We start from the raw sequence: 17517 nt of genomic DNA, 5'->3' as shown, positions 1-17517 counted from the left end.
AAACAGATGAATTTGTCTTGATAATTAAATTATTTTCTTATATATATATATATATATATATATATANTATATATATATATATGAAATTCAGAAGAAATGGACAGGTAAAAATTAAATTCCAAACTCTTAATATAATTAACCAATGAGGACATGCCAACTGTGCCCTTCACTTGGATTATCCAATCACATTTCTTTTCTGATGCAGTCAATTCTAGATTTCAAAAGGCTAAATTAGTCTTTTCAAATAATTAATCTGATACAAATAAAAGTCCTGTAATAGAAATGCCTATTGCTGTTATACAAAACCTCCCTCCTATCGGCCCACACTCGGCAAGTCATCCGCGTTCGTTGGTGCGCAGTTCTCTTGCACTAATCGAGGATCTCGAATTCTGCCGTCATGGCGGCGCCGGAGACCCCGCAAATGTCGACCTTACGTTACGCTTTCGGAAATGTGTTGTCGATCTTTATTCTGTTGCTCATCGGCGTTCTGGCTTTCTCAATCCGTCTCTTTTCCGTAAAATTCTATCTAATCATCCACCTGCGTTCGGTCTTGTTTATATTTATCAATTCATGTATAAGTTCGTTTGAATTTTTGGATGGGAGTCTGCTTTGGTACTCGGCATCTCTGGAGTGTCCTTTATTAGAGTGACGATTTGAATTTTTTTCTTATTTGCTTATCATTTTTATCTACAGGTGATTAAGTACGAGAGTGTAATTCATGAATTTGATCCGTATTTCAACTATAGAGTGACTCAGGTTTGTCTTTTTTCCGTCTGTTTAATTTGCACAAAACGCAGAAATTACTCTAGATTCTGTACGCTGTGTGTTTATTAGATTGTAAAAGTTTTTGCATCATTCAACGCAAAGAGTGATTTTTTTTATTTATTTAAGGCTGCATAATGTGAAGAACCGAGTCAACCGACTGCTGAAATTCATTTTGCCGAATCTGACTAGTTTTAAAGGTTTTGCATCTGTACATTTGATAATGGAATTGTTAAGAAGTAAGCAATTGCAAGTTCAGTAAATGCACACTGCAATCTTTAAAGAACTAAATAGGTACACATGCAATATTTGTAAAGACTCTATCTTTACAGACCTAATTTTATAAAGTTGTCATCTAGAAGGCAGTTGCAAGTTCAGTACTTGAGTTTGATGCTGCAATCCCAAAAGAACCAAATACACGAATTTGATAGTGGGTGCTAAGCATTTAGAAAGGCAACTCTTGTGAAAATTAGTGAATACAACGCAGAGAAAAATGCAGAGTAAATTCATCATTGGATTCAAATCTGAACTGTTCTCGGATGATATTAATTATTAATCTGGTACAATTCGATTGGTATTAGTTTATGGTGGATGTGGATAATGTTGTGAAACAGGGGATAAAACATTAGTGTTTTTTTTTCTTTGTTAAATGTGCAAGGATTAGTTGACATCTAGGGCACCTGTGACACTGATAAGTTAGGAATGCATAAGTAGGTGAGTTTTTGAAAATCTACCTCTTTAAAATGTTTGATCAGCCTTTTCTTGACCCCTGTTCCTTTTATTGTGCTTCGAATGATATGTAGCAATCCCAAGCGACCAAGTGTGTAGATTATGGTTTTTTGTCGTTAAAAAATGAATAACTTTATTTTTATTGGTTTACACTTGCTTTGTTTGCTTGCATTTGAATATTGCTCCACATGTGCGTTCATTGTATTTTAATACTTTAAAGCTCCATCATAGAAGTTGACAAGAGTTCTGATTGCAGTATCTTATAAAAACTGGAGTATATGACTTTTGGAATTGGTTTGATGACCGGACATGGTAATTCCTGCTATATCATGGAAAATACACTACAAAAAATAATTGTGGTTGCATTTTGTTCTGTTTTTAGTGTATTAAGTTAATCAAGTTTATTATTTACTGTCTCAAAGGTATCCGCTAGGGCGGGTGATTGGAGGTACTGTCTACCCAGGTCTTACATTGACTGCTGGCGCATTATGGAAGTATGTAGCACACACATTTTTGTTTACCAGTAAATTAAACCACTCTTAAAAACTTAATCAGTATTTTGCTGTTTAAAATGTTGAGCAAATTAGGAATCAATAATCCTCTCCTTTTCTGGTTCACGTATTGTTTCAGCCATGATTGATTTTCCTTTGGTAATTTTTGGCAGGATATTGAACTCATTGAATATCCCTTTGTCTGTGGAGACTGTCTGTGTGTTCACTGCACCTATTTTTTCAGCGTTTGCTTCTTGGGCTGCATACCTTTTGACAAAGGTTCTGCTGATCATCCTTTGATTTATTTTCATTTTATTACAAGCCTTGCAGAATTGGCGTGCGCTTTATTTTTATATGCGATGATATATCATTTATTGCACTTGATATAGGAAGTCAAAGGTGTTGGAGCTGGACTGACTGCTGCAGCACTTTTGGCCATGGTAATTTTTCTTATATATCTTTGTTCAGCTGTTGACATTTTGAATCCCGAGGCAGCATCTTTCATTTTTCTTTTCTGCAATCCTGAAGCACAATCTTGCCTTTTTCTTTTCTGCCTTTTGTCTTGTTGTCACTCTTTTATGCCTTAAATAGCAATAATTTTATGTGATCTCTCTTTCCTTCGCATTTATAGTGAAAAGTTTCATTGATGCATCCATGACAGATAACAATCAATCAGATAACCCTTAATTTTTTTGGCTGAAAATTTTCGTGTTTATTGTTTACTGGTTGATTGTTTATGGCACACATATGCTCTAATCTTGTGCGAGCTTGTCCCTGTACATTGTTAAGGTTTTTATGGATTTTATCGGGCAGGTTCCATCATATATATCTCGGTCTGTGGCTGGAAGCTATGACAATGAAGCTGTAGCTATATTTGCTTTGATCTTCACTTTCTATCTCTATGTAAAGGTGACTCATCAATTTTATCACTGCTTCATCAGTTTTGTTATGTGCTATTATATTTGAATCAACTGAACTATTTGACATTTTAAATTAAAGAACGTCCTTCAATAAACTGAACCAGCCGAACTTTCGAACATATGCCCGCTTTGATCCATTTATTTCTCATGGATTTCGTCAGTCTGGAACTGAACTATAGCCATTCTTTAACCTTCTAATCCATTTACTGCAGACATTGAACACAGGATCTCTTTTTTATGCTACACTAAATGCAATGGCGTACTTTTACATGGTAAACTTACCTACTGCTGATCTACTGTACTCTTCCCTTATTAACTAATCTATTTGTTTTGTTCACGTGCTCTATCAAATTGTGTGCTCTTTTGCCTGTCTCAGGTTTGCTCTTGGGGAGGGTATACGTTTATTATAAATCTTATTCCAATGCATGTGCTTCTGTGCATTGTTACTGGTCGCTACTCTTCACGCCTCTATATTGCCTATGCTCCACTTGTGAGTATCTTCCCATATTGTTCGGCTTGAATTTGTGGTTTTGCTTCAGCTTGCCCTTTTTTGTTGATTGTTAGAATTAAGCAAGAATTTTTAAATGATTATAAGCTTGTTCACTGTCATCAATTTTATACGTTTGTCATAAATCTTATTCGAATGCACGTGCTTCTGTGCATTGTTACTGGCCGCTCTTCTTCACACCTCTGCATTGCATATGCCCCACTTGTGTGCGTCTTCCTGTAATGTTAGACTTGAACTTTTAGAATATCAATGGTCATGTTGTCATGCAGAAATGATCTTTCATTGGGCTTATTGTTCCTGTTCTGTCCCTTTTTCAATTCCATTGCTATAAATGTTGTCTGAATGTATATAAAAACTATCAAATGTTTGAGTTATGACGATTTCCGTGTAGCTATAACAAGTGAACCTTTCACTTAATGCAGGAGTTATAAGTGCATCAAAATAATCCTCATGCACTCTTTGGAATTAGAAGGGAGTTAATATTATACATTTTGGTTGTACTGGACAGTCATTCTTGGTGGTATAGTGTATTTATGATATTTCCTATTTCACTTAATTGTGTAATCCCAACGAACACAATATCATTGTGGCATAGAGTCATTAACTATCAGAAAAATAGAGATCATTTGCCGTTTTATATCTATTACTAGGTGAACATGAACTGTGGTAGCTGACTATTTTCTGTTCTTGTTGAATTTCTCTAAGAAAACATTATAAGAGCTCATTAAGAGTTCCTGGGAACAAATTCTAAAAATTTGGTTTTGTGATAGGTGGCATGAGTTGGTGCAAAATGTTTGTAGGGGTAACTGCTGCTCGTATGTTCATAAATTGGCGACCGATATCTTCCCCTTACCTATTAGCTCGCTTTAGTTTATATTTTTTGTATTTCCTCGGTATCTGTTTTTAACTATTACAGTGGATAGTTACAGGGGATAAAGTTTTTGGTTACCCATGAAATCTCTTATGTTTCAGTGTGCTTTGGCTTGATCCAATACTGTCACGTGATACCTCAATTCCACAAATGCAGGTCGTCTTGGGGACATTATTGGCATCTTTGGTGCCAGTTGTAGGTTTTAATGCTGTCATGACATCAGAGCATTTTGCATCATTTTTAGTAAGTTGACTACCATTTTATTTTTCCCAAAGTAGATTACTACAGGGATGAATGATTACAATGCATATAATGATGAGTATGTTAGTATGAAATTTATATATTTTACTTCATTCGAGGTGCCTTCAGATTTTAATCATGCAGCCTGATTTGTTTTCCTTCTTGGTTACATTTTGTGGTAATTTACCCCATTTTTAACGTAATTAAATTATAAAATATACGAAGTGCATGTATGAAATATGAATAGGACTCACAATAAATATTTGTAATCTGTAGGTAAATAGTCCACATGGTATATCTATTTTGATATGGGAGGATATTAATATGTTTCTTGGTGGTTACAAGAAGATATTTTTGTAAATGTTGTTCCAAGTTGAATCATTTTTATTACCATTGAATGTACATGACGTAGTGGTGAAGCAAATAAGGTTGCATATTTTTATAAATGGAACTCATATTGTAAGAGTCAAAATAAGATGATACCGTGGGAAGTCTTATATGTGCAAGCATGTCCCACCTAGTCAATGTTGCTCTATTTCTCATTCTATTTGGTTAATTATATGTATCTCTAGATGCTATCACATTTTCATGTTAGATTCTTTATTTTTTGAGATAACTTGTCTTTCTGATTATTATGTGCAGGTTTTCTTAGTAATACATGTTGTAGCTCTTGTATATTACGTCAAAGGAATCCTCACTCCCCAAATGTTCAAAGTAGCTGTTACTCTAATCGTATCAGTGGGCCTGTAAGTTTATCGCTTGCAAAATTTTTTGTTTTAATACATTAATTTATTGCATGGGTCTTCTATGAAACTATGACAAGGAAGAATGCAAAGGTACACGTGCAATGTGATGCTGTCCTCATCTAAGTTCATTTTAGTTTGTGTGAATTAAATAAGCCATTTTGATGGGCAGCATTGAGAAGAGATTGTTTACGACAGACTTTGTCTTATATTCAGGATTGTCTGTGTTGCTGTTTTAGCTGTACTAATAGCATTGGTAGCTTCCAGCCCTACAAAAGGTTGGAGCGGAAGAAGTCTGAGCCTTCTGGATCCGTAAGTTCCTCAAGATAAATTTATTGTTCTTCAGATTTGTTACTCAAAATATTGTATAATTGCTTTTCCACACAAAGAGATTCCTTTGCTAGTCTTCTTGAGGAATTTGTTTTTGCTTACTATCAACGCAAGCATCCATCTGGACAACCGTTTCCAATTCACGTGAGCCAAATGGAGTGTTCTTTCCTGCAGATTTATAAATGTCTAATGATTAACTGCCTTATGTGGTGCTGTGTTACCGCTCCATTTTTGCATTAGTTGTCCAATTGAATTTGGTAATATATGGGTATTGAGCCCTTTTTCTTTCCTTAGCTGCCAAAGCTTTTGGAGTAAAACATCTTCTGGTTGTTGACATACTTGCATACGTTAGCTCTTTAACATAACTGAAAATAATACGCTCAGTATACCGGTTCAATTCTGACCTTCTTGATACCAAGTCCTTTTCATTTATGTGGAATCTTGTTATTATTACCTTGACATTAATTCTTCCCTTATTATTATATTTGTGATTGTTTGTGTTATAACATTCTTACATGAGATTCTTGACCTTTGTTGGAACTGGGTTAGAACATATGCAAGCAAGTACATACCAATTATAGCCAGTGTTAGCGAGCATCAACCTCCTACGTGGCCGTCCTACTTTATGGATATCAACGTTTTGGCATTTTTGGTTCCAGCTGGCATTATTGTGAGTGATCAATATTTTAATGGTATCTGATTAAGCTTATCTTTTGGGTTTGCTCTATTTATTTATTGTTGCATTTAATGTATTAACTCTAGCCTTTCTATATGGTAATTCACAGGCGTGCTTTTCACCACTCTCTGATGCTAGCTCTTTCGCAGTCCTTTATATAGTTACATCAGTATATTTTTCTGGTGTCATGGTACAGACTCTTGAAACTCACTGACGTCACATTTTTGCTTTTCTGTTTACCCAGTGTATGACTTTCTATTACTGATATGCTAGGTGCGCTTAATGCTTGTGCTAGCTCCAGCAGCTTGCATAATTTCTGGAATTGCTCTTTCTGAGGCTTTTGATGTTCTTACTCGATCCATTAAATATCAGTTCCATGAAAAAACAGAAAACCCCCAGCTCAATGTAAGCAAGCTATGCAATATACATCAAATTTATTAAATATTTACTTAAATTACAAGGGGAATTAAATGCTTATGATCTGCACAAGGCAGGGGATACTAGTAACAATTCACGAACTGATGACGTGAAGATGGAGAAAAGTGAAGATTCATTAAAGGAACGATCTTCAAGAAAGAACAAGAAGAAAGCAAAAGAGACAGAGAAGTCTTCTGTCATATCCCGGATTGAACAGAGGCTTTTGGTTTTACCTTTTGAAGCTTCTCTGATTGCTATCTTCTTACTTGTCTTGCTGGGTGCGTTTTATGTGGTATGTAATCTTTGATTAAGTTGTTGATCATGTTACATCAACCTTTCACATGAACTTTGAAGGACTAACATGTCTTGTTCTTCCATTTTACGATTATCATTCATGACTTAGGGATTCTATTTGCCAGATCTTCATTTGTTTACATAAAAATCGATATTACTTGTTTATGATGCTTATAGTTCTCAGTTATGCTTACCAAAAATTTGCTACTGACTAATAGCCAAAATAATAAGTTTCAAATGGAAAAGCTTTATTCTAGTGTTGCTCTGAGTAATATGACATTTGTTATACACTGAAATGCATTTGAGATTGCCATGATTGAAGCTTGAAATCATTTGTTCGACTTTTATCTCAGCTCTAGGTTTCAAAATAAAATAATTTGCCTTAGTTCAGCATTACCATTTTCAAAAGATTTAAAATCATATTATCAAACAAAAGCATTTAAAAGTTTTGTGAAATGCTTAAGCTTATCAAAACCCAAAATTAATAACTTTATATTAATGCATATTGGATTGGTAAGATATTTATGTTAAATCAAATGTGAAGGATTCAGGACTTAAAACAATATACATTTCTGTTGTAGAAGTTTTCATTTAATTTCCTCTATTTTGATATTCGTGAGCTTGCAATTAATTTTCCTATTGAATTTTACATTTGCCTTAATCCATGATTTCGATAGGAGTAATCCACAATCTGATTCTCCTCAGTTTTAGAAATTATCCTCACTGAGATTCTGGCAACTTTGAGTGCATTGGTTCTAGTACCAACTGCACAGTTCCCTGTACTAGCGCCCTTGTCTTGACTAATTAAAGGAAATGCCTGTTTTAGGTCCATTCTGTCTGGGCTGCGGCTGAGGCTTATTCTGCGCCCTCTATTGTGCTGACATCTCGTTCTCATGATGGCCTTCACGTCTTTGATGACTTTAGAGAGGCTTATGGTTGGTTGCGCCATAACACTGAGGTGGATGATAAAGTAAGTTGGCATTTTTTCTGCATCCAACATCTATTTTTAATGATTTCTGTTCATTTAGGCCATTACTTGTACGCTTTTAATAATTCTAGCAACTGTACTAGAGTGTTAAGTGGTGCTGACTTTTTGCAGCTGAGCATGAATTTAAATTTTGGCTTTATGCCATGTTGTAGTTGTTCAATGTTGCTTGTGTTCCTGCATACAAAAATGTATGATCATGGAATATGAGCTCGATCGACCTCTCTCTTTCTCATGTCCCGACTTCAACATATTAAATTAGTTCAATTTATTATAATCTTCAAATTGTAAATTTTGTGGTGTCCACGATCAATTCTAGTTTATGCTATTTCCTGATGCTGTTGATTTATTCCAGGTTGCATCATGGTGGGATTATGGTTACCAAACTACTGCTATGGCTAACCGTACTGTTATTGTTGACAATAATACCTGGAACAACACTCATATTGCAACTGTTGGTACCGCCATGTCCTCTCCTGAAAAGGCAGCATGGGAAATTTTCAACTCATTGGATGTAAAATATGTTCTTGTCGTTTTTGGAGGTTAGTTTTTTGCAACTATTTTGTTTCAAACTTTTATTTCGCTGGAAAGGTATTTTTATGATAGTCGCCTTTTCATTTTAGGCCTTGTTGGTTACCCAAGTGATGACATCAATAAGTTCTTGTGGATGGTTCGAATAGGAGGAGGTGTATTTCCTCACATAAAGGAACCTGATTATTTGGTAAGAAGTTAAAAGTTAATGCTGGGATTGCTATGCCTATCAAATGATGATTTCTGCTAACTATTACATAATTGATGGCAGTAGCATACTACATTATATTTAATGTCTGGCACAACAATCAAATAACCACACTTACCGCAATATCTTGCCTTTTGATGACTGTAATATGTTTGTTTTGTATTTTTTTCTGTATCCCACGAGTGGACTCATAAGCAAGATATTTGATTGTTGTATGAGTTCAGTCTATGGAAAATAGTGTTTGAAGATCCATTTACGACCAGGCTATTCAATCTCCTCTTCCAAACCATCAACCATCCAGCATTTTGGCTGGATTAGTTGTCAGTACTATTTAATTGAAAATTGTTCTATTTCCTGAAAATCATTTGAGCTTTTATGATAAATAAAAGAAATGGGGTAGAAGATGACTTATGACTGTCAAGTTTGGAACTTCGTAGGTGATGCTTTAAAATTATATAGATGGATTAGTTGGAAAAAACGAGAGAAATAATATATATTACTTAATTGTAAATTGAAAGTAAATATGAAGAACATGAAATGAGATGAGCAGAAAAGCCAAATGGCAAAGAAAGTCGCGTGAGATAGAGGGGTGAGCAACCGATATATGACTGATACCATTTAATAACTTACTACTTTCTGCATTTCGCTGATTTCTGCATTTCACTGATACCATTTAAAAGCTGTCTACCTTTTGTAGACTGATACCATTTGAACTCTGTTTAATCCATTCTATCATGTGTCTGACAGAGAGATGGTCAGTACCGGATAGATTCTCAAGCCACTCCAACTATGCTAAACTGTCTCATGTACAAACTTTCATATTACAGGTGCAGTTTTATTTGAAATTTATGTGTGTTAGTTAATCATCTTTACCACAAATTTATTGTCTACCTTGCTTCATCTTGTAGGTTTGTAGAGACAGATGGAAAGGGCTATGACAGGGTGAGACATACTGAAATTGGGAAAAAATATTTCAAACTTACCCACTTTGAAGAGGTAATTCTGAGGCTGAAAACACTTTTCTTAGCAATCAAAATTATACTGCGTTATCAAGCATGACATCACCCAAGGAACTTTTTCTGCATAATACATTCCATTTCTTGAATTGTATCGTTTTGCATACTTCATCCACATTATTATTTTGGTCTAGGTATTCACCACTCACCATTGGATGGTCCGGATATACAAATTAAAACCGCCAAGGAATAGAATTCGTGGGAAGACCAAGAAATCAAAGACGGTTAGTTCAATCTGTTAGTATTTTGTCTAATTATTCGTGTGAACGTTTATCCTGAATTTTATCATTGCCTTATTTCTAATTGCAGCAAAAAGTTATCCCAAAAAGAAGTGGAGCAAAGAAAAATCCCTGGCATTAGCTTCACTTGGTATACTATTTATCAAGATTCATCTGTACCATCGCACCTTTTTACTTGAATGATACGCGGGTGGATGAGAAAAAGCATCGAGTAACCAAGACATCGTCATATCTTCTGTTCTTGTTTGCTTTTGAGTTAGACACAGTTGATGGGAGGGTGGTTAAACAATTTTTGACTTGCTAACTAACTATACACAAGTTATGAATCTGACAGCCCTCGACTTTTCAAGTTAAATCTTTCATATTATCTTTGGTAGAGATATACAAGCAATTTTAGTAGATGGTATTTTTGAAACAAACCCTTATTTCTCTATTGCTTACTTAGTACTTCATGAATTCCCTCGTCTATCTCATCCCTCTACGGATGAATGCTAATTTCCATTTTCACTTGGTCGAAATATTCCATTTTCAACATGATATCGCCTATGTTTTTGATCAATCTCAAGTGGGTTCGGGGGGGTTTGGGTTATAATCAACTGGCTGACAATTTAACGTGTTGAATGTGAATGAGATTGTGGTTTTGATTTCAGACATACGGATCCAAATCAATTTTTACAATAATATCGAAATTCACATTCTAACATTAATTTTCAAATGATAATCTAGTTAATAATAATCGATGTTGAAATTTAAGACATCTTAATTTATTCTTTCCCTTGCATAAATTTGAGCTTAAGAATCATGTCAATAAAACAAACTCATTAAGCAAGATAATCTACTTTTAAAAACCGTATATTATGAATGACCAATTTGTGTATATATATATATATATATATATATATATATCAACGTTGATCTTTCATAATTATTAAAAATATTTATTTGAAAATATTATGGAAAACATGAATGTATGGTACACATTTCCCGCACGTCTCATGCCATTGTCGACATTATTGAATACAATCAAGCATTCATTACACATAACTACTTATTTATATATGTGTTGTGATATGTCCGTATTGAGCTAACCATGCCGGATTATGTGTTCCGGTCTTCCATTTTTAACAATTCTTGATTCTAAAAGTGAGTGAAGATTAATGTTGGATACAAGTTTCAATTCTAAAATTAAATGTGAAAATATATATTGATGAATATTGTGAATATCACAACTCTTAGGATAATTGAAAAATAATTTATAATTTATCTTCGTTTTTGTTCATCCTTATCACTTTGTGCTTGTCTTGATTTGTGTTGTTAACTTTCATTTGAAATTTAATTTGCCAAACAATCAAATAAAAAAACTGATAATTAATACTTTTATGTTATATTTGATAACAATCCATTAACAAAAATTAAATATGTCAACAAAGAAATTAGCGCTCCATACAACATCAATTTTTCATTGAATTAATTCTCGCTTCAATTCGACAAATCCACGGCAGCTATGCGTGAATACAGAAATTATATACTAAATTCTAAAAAAATTCGTCACTTGTTCTTGAGACAACAAATGTCGAGAGATGAAGTTTGTTAGGGTCAAACTCAAAAGAAAAGCTTTCCCTTGGAAATGAAGAACGCATATAGTTTGTCTTATTTCATTCAAATTTTTTTTTTTGGGACATAAAACCCACAATCGTTATCCGTCGATGCACACACCAGATTAATGTAGTAGTCTGCAAACCATATTAATCAGACACTACAAGAATAAATGCTTATGATGACATTTATGAATGTCATCATATTCAATATTTAGTGACATTTACGTTTTAGTGACATATTCAACAAATGTCCTCTATTCCAATGTCGTCTTAAACTTCTTGACATTTTTTAATGTCATTATAAGATGTTAATGACAACTTCATACGTGTTTACTAATTATTCATATAATGACAATTTTAAATGTCAGGAAAACTCATGTTTTAAATACATTTATACATTCCTTGTTATTATAGTAATAATGACAAATTTATATGTCAGTTAAAATAATTTATAATGACAACTAAAAGTGTCGTGTATCTTATTTATAGTGACAATAACAAATGTTGGAATATTTGGGTTGGATAAATATTGGAGGAGGGAAAAACAGATAAAATAAATGTGTAAAATAAAAAAACATATTAGATTAGTTATCCTGACATTTTTAATTGATGTCATTTTTTATATAGAGGGAAACAATTATTTTCATTACTCCAATATTTATCCAACTCAAATATTCTCACATTTATTTATAGTGACAAATTTTAGTTTTTTTAATGATTTTTTACGATGTGGGAAAAATAATTGTTTCTCTCCATATAAAAAATGATATCAATTAAAAATGTCAGGATAATTAATCTAATATGTTTTTTTATTTTACACATTATTAATTTTTTATAAGTATCTTTAGTAAGTATTTGTAACAACATTTAAAAGTGTCTACAAAAAAATGTCACAATAGTCATTTATTGTTGTAGTAAGATAAATAATATGGGCAAATGCCCATACGTAATTTCATTAAAAAAATCAAACAGTGAGAAAAATTTAGGCAACGCCTACACCATATCGTCTCGATAAAAAGTCGTTTTTATCAATTTTATTGATTTAGCTCCAATTATTTTTCGAATATGTATGTATCGTTTACGTAACGATCATCTACTTCATAAATAACTCAAGTAATTGAAATGACAGCAGCACATAATTCCAAAGTTAGTCTGCGGACTTTGCGATGATACAATCACCATAAAAACACGATGACTGGTTTTTTTTTTTTATTTAAAAAAGGTTCTAAAATTAATTTGTTAAGTAATTCTTTTAAAACCTATCCATATAATTCTCAGAGACAAGAAAATATGATTTTTAGGAGTTTTTTCGGATCTCTTTTCAAAAAAAGTTCAAAAAAAAAAACTCTGTATAATTTTGCCTTCTGTATTTTTGGTAAAAAAAATTATTTAAATGAAAAACCCTGCTCGATAAATCAATTTAATTTTAAGATGAAATGCTTGATATTAAATTTGTATATATCATTAAGATGAAATGTTGATATAAAATATATAACTAGACAACATCCATGACACCCTCAAATCTAAACAAAAAAAGAGTCGATGGCTCAAATTTTGAAAAGAAAAGAACAAAGACATTGAAGAAAGAAACAAAAAATAAACTGACAAAGTTGCATCATATACTCTCAATAATGGAGAGTGGCGTATAAAAATAATAATGCATCCCCATGAAATCAACCAATGCCAAAAAACAAGTCCATTTGATTAAATACTTATGGGCCCTTCACAAACAAGATAAGTACTCACTGGTGGCATTCCAACTTGCCCCAAATCTCAGTCTTTTGTTTCTTTAATTTAATTAATTTCACCATGAAACAACACTTGAGCATGAGGACTATATCCTTTCTCCTTTTCCATTTCATTTTCTTCATCCAAAACACCAATTCACAAAATCAAGAAGACTCTTACAGCTCACAAGATTCAGTCACCAATTTTCAACCAAGTGTAGCAGTTGTGATTGGCATGCTTTCTGTTGTTTTTACCTTAACTTTTGTCCTCCTTCTTTATGCCAAATTCTGTCACCGGCAGTCCCCCGGCTCGGGCGCAGCCGAACAAACTCGAGATTGGCTGGTTCCGTCGAGGACTCATGCCTCAGGGACAGAAAAGACAGTGATCGAGTCTCTACCTTTCTTTCGGTTTTCTATGCTAATGGGCTCGAGAGAAGGCCTGGAATGCGCGGTTTGTCTCTCGAAATTCGATGATATCGAGATACTTAGGCTGCTGCCTAAGTGCAAGCATGCGTTTCACGTCGATTGTATTGATAACTGGCTTGAAAAACATTCGAGCTGTCCTCTTTGCAGGCAAAAGGTGGGGAGAAATGACCTTTCACAAATGGCCTATTCGAACAGTTTTCGATTTCTATGGAATCAAACTGAGTCGAGAGAAGAATCCAGTCTAGAGGTTTGTGTTCAAAGAGAGGAGGATCATTCAAGAAGTAGCTTTGAAAAAGGCAAGAATAAGGAGGAGGATATTATATCGCGACCGATACAAGAAAGCACAGATTCGGAGGATCAAAACAAGTTAACTCTCCACAGATTCAACCACAAGATTGTTGTCTCTGATGCTTCTGTAGTGATCAAGAATCGTTGGAGCAACGTCAGCCCTTCCGACATTATGTCTCTGAATTCAGAGATGATTAATGATGTAACAAGTTCAAGATTTACTTTTCCGGATTCGGGAAATGATATTCGGATAACAAATACTCAACAAGAGATGGGAAAGTTTGAGAGGAAATATTCAACTTCAGATTCTTATAAACAAAACTACAAAAATTCGGGTTTCGATTCGAAAGCAATTTTGAACACAAACAAGAGATCAATGTCTGAGATAATAGTTCATCCAAGATCTATTGAGTTGGGGAATGTTAGAGATCATACTTCATTTGTTTCGGAGACTAATACAAAGGAGGAAAGAATGACAAGGCTTTGGCTTCCAATTGCGAGAAAAACAATGCATTCGCTCGCAAATAGAGAAACAAAGGCGCCTCACACTAGCCTGCAAACATAACATTGTAAATCATTATTTAATATTTGAATAAATTACATATTCAAACAATTTTGGATACAAATAATTAACCTTATTTTGTTTGGGATTATTTGGCAATTTTTAAGATTCCTTACAAAAATATAGATCATAGTCTCATTATATATAGTATATTATTCACCTACAGAAGAATCCACTGACAAAAGCAGATAACAACATTTTTTTAACAACTAAATAATGATATAATATAAATATATTTTCATACGTAACATATAATATATATATTTATTTTCACACCCGTACCCCACTTCTTGCTTCAAAAACATGGCGTATTTGTGATCCATCTGTCTAGACTTTATGAATCTCATCACATGTTTTGTGCACATGAATTCGGGTAAAATTGTCACCGATTCTCAGTTTTGATTTATTACACCATTCTCGCATGTGATCTTGTGCACATTTTTTGGGTAATTAAAGTAAAGTTAATTAATTAGATACTTAAACAAGAAAATTTTATTGCACACGTGGCCGTTAAAAATTAATTTTATGCGGCTTAAAAAAATGTTAAAAAAAAAATTTATCGAGAAAATGGTGAAGAAAAATAGTGACGATTTGAGGTGAAGACAAAATATTTGAATGAAAAGCTTGGAATTTGACGTCTCGTTAAATATTCCATATATAGCAACTAGGTTTAAGATAAAGCATGGACACTTAGGACTACATATATATTGTTTCTTTCTGTTATATACATTTTTGGATCGTCAAGGACCTTTCAATTCATCATCTTGAAATTCTGCTTCATTATAAGTTTCTAATTTTCTGTCTATATTAGCTAAATTTCAGGTTAATATAATATTTTGTAAATCATGCTAATTAGATAAATAATGCTGGAAAAAAGTAATCAAGCTCATCTTAGAAAAATATTGTTGGTAGGGATCGAAGAATCATGATCCGTCATATTATTGTATGTGAAATTATCATAGATATTCTTATTGCAAAGAATTTGATGAAACGCATCTCCTCCAGCCTCAAAAGCCACTTGAGCAACTAGCTTCCAAGGTAATCCCATTAATATTGATAATCACCAGATAAATTAAATAGAAAAGATGATCGGTGAAACCACCATGCATGCATGCATGTCCACTATAATAATTTTTTGGGAGTTTCTTGTTTGTTTCACTAAAATGATTTGGATAATGATCATTTCCACCAATATACAGACCATAAAGTCGTGTATACGTTTTTCAGCAAACTGCACCAGTTGCTCAGGAAAATTTAGGGAAATGGGACTCCACCGTGACTTATTTAAAAAAAAAGATCCACAAGTCAATTTACATAAATGTCCTTTTATTTAAGTGTAAATACACCATTAACTTAAATTTTTAACATTAAATCCATCCATCTCATTCAGTCGACTTCAAACTAGGTTTTTCTTCCGTCGATCTCCTTTCATTTCCTTTCCGACGACGATTCTCAATGCAAATCGTCTTTTTCTTCCCATCAATTTTCGATACAGATCCTTCCAATCATATGTTGCATTTTTTGGTTGACAAATATGACCGATAATTACTTAATTTTGAAGGATAATTACACAATTTTGATCAATGTTGTATGTTTTTAACATATGAATCACATAATTTCACAAGTATGTTCTATAATGTTACATGATTATGTTACATGTTATGACATATGAGTCACAATTTCACAACTATGTTACATGTGTTTTGACATATGAGCCACAGTTTCACAATTATGTTATATGTTTTAACATATGAATCACGATTTCACAACTATGTTACATGTCTTAACATATTAATCATAATTTCACAATTATGTTATATGTTTTAACATACGAATCATAATTTCACAAATTTCACAATTATGTTACTATGCTACATGTTTTAATATATGAATCACAATTTTCACAATCAACTATGTTACATGTTGTTTTAACATATGAATCACAATTTCACAATTATGTTATATGTTTTAACATATGAATCACAATTTCACAAGTATATTATATAATATTACATGTTTTAACATATGAATCACATATTTAGCTGGGTCGACACAAAGTAGACCTTGTTTTTGGGTCGACCTTATTGCTTTGCTTTTGGGTCGACCCAAAAGTATATCCTACAAAATTCAACAAAAATTAAGAGAATAAGATAATTAGAATAGACAAAAATTAATAATAATAATAATAATAATAAAAACCTGACATAATTATGGATTCTTCTTGGTCAACCAAAATTAGTTGACCAAGAAGAATTTTTTCTTGGTTTGGTCGACCAAGATGAAATAATAATAAAAAAACAAACAAACCTGACATAATTATGAATTCTTCTTGGTCAACCAAAATTAGTTGACCAAGAAGAATTTCTTCTTGGTTTGGTCGACCAAGAATTCATCTTGGTTGACCAACAAAATTTTGGTCGACCAAGAAAATTAATCTTGGTCGACCAACTTAATTTTGGTCGACCAATTCTTCTGGGTGGACTCTTATTTTTTCTCAAAGTAGATTTTTGGTCGACTAAATTGATTTTTGGTCGACAGATCCCAATTTGGGGAAAAAAAGGTAGGTGACTCGTAAATTTTAATTGGGGAAAGATGTGTGTCGACCAAGAAGAAAAAAAGAGGAGAATTAATTAAGTTAAAGAGTTTAATTGCAGTTAATGTAATAAGTAAGAGTCAACTCCTTGTTTCTTAAAAAAAAAAATCAGAATCCTTGTTTTTTAAATACTTTTTCTCTCACTCCTATTTTTTTCAATTGCCCCGCCAGTTGCTCATCTACCTATCACAATTAATCAGATCTGCCAACTTATCTTATATCACACGATTCAAGATTTTCCACAGTCACAGTGGCATCCAATAATATATATATTGATTCTTAAATTACAATACGTACATATATCGATCTTAAAACATTTTGATATTTGAACGAGTTTGTAATCAGAGTGTGTGTGTGTATATA

At 33.1% G+C, this 17517-nt stretch overlaps 2 protein-coding genes across 3 annotated transcripts; both read left to right on the top strand.

Annotated features, from left to right (window-relative positions):
• Positions 1-280: 280 nt before the first annotated feature.
• On the top strand, positions 281-10315 carry LOC140958371 (dolichyl-diphosphooligosaccharide--protein glycosyltransferase subunit STT3A-like). Of its 2 annotated transcripts, none has more exons than XM_073415786.1 (23): positions 281-514; positions 694-756; positions 1748-1803; positions 1914-1985; positions 2156-2261; positions 2372-2422; positions 2796-2891; positions 3115-3174; positions 3279-3392; positions 4438-4524; positions 5164-5267; positions 5481-5576; positions 6144-6264; positions 6380-6460; positions 6544-6675; positions 6761-6979; positions 7808-7951; positions 8322-8508; positions 8590-8687; positions 9453-9532; positions 9614-9701; positions 9856-9945; positions 10031-10315. In XM_073415786.1, exons 1-23 carry the CDS (start codon positions 398-400, stop codon positions 10079-10081), a joined length of 2313 nt encoding a protein of 770 aa, XP_073271887.1. In that variant the 5' UTR covers positions 281-397; the 3' UTR covers positions 10082-10315. The 2 variants fall into 2 exon arrangements, with proteins under 2 accessions (XP_073271887.1, XP_073271888.1); XM_073415787.1 differs by having other exon boundaries at positions 9856-9949; positions 10038-10315.
• Positions 10316-13156: 2841 nt separating this feature from the next.
• Positions 13157-14681, top strand: LOC140960065 (E3 ubiquitin-protein ligase ATL42-like). Its single transcript, XM_073418182.1, has one exon. The coding sequence runs from the start codon at positions 13368-13370 to the stop codon at positions 14562-14564; it is 1197 nt and encodes a 398-aa protein (XP_073274283.1). The 5' UTR covers positions 13157-13367; the 3' UTR covers positions 14565-14681.
• The last annotated feature ends 2836 nt before the right edge of the window (positions 14682-17517 follow it).

The sequence above is a fragment of the Primulina huaijiensis genome, chromosome 15 (assembly GCF_012295235.1).
Source record: "Primulina huaijiensis isolate GDHJ02 chromosome 15, ASM1229523v2, whole genome shotgun sequence".
NCBI classification, from domain to species: Eukaryota; Viridiplantae; Streptophyta; class Magnoliopsida; order Lamiales; family Gesneriaceae; genus Primulina; species Primulina huaijiensis.
The sequence above is the reverse complement of the archived record's forward strand: the minus strand, read 5'-3'. Positions and strand labels throughout refer to the sequence as shown.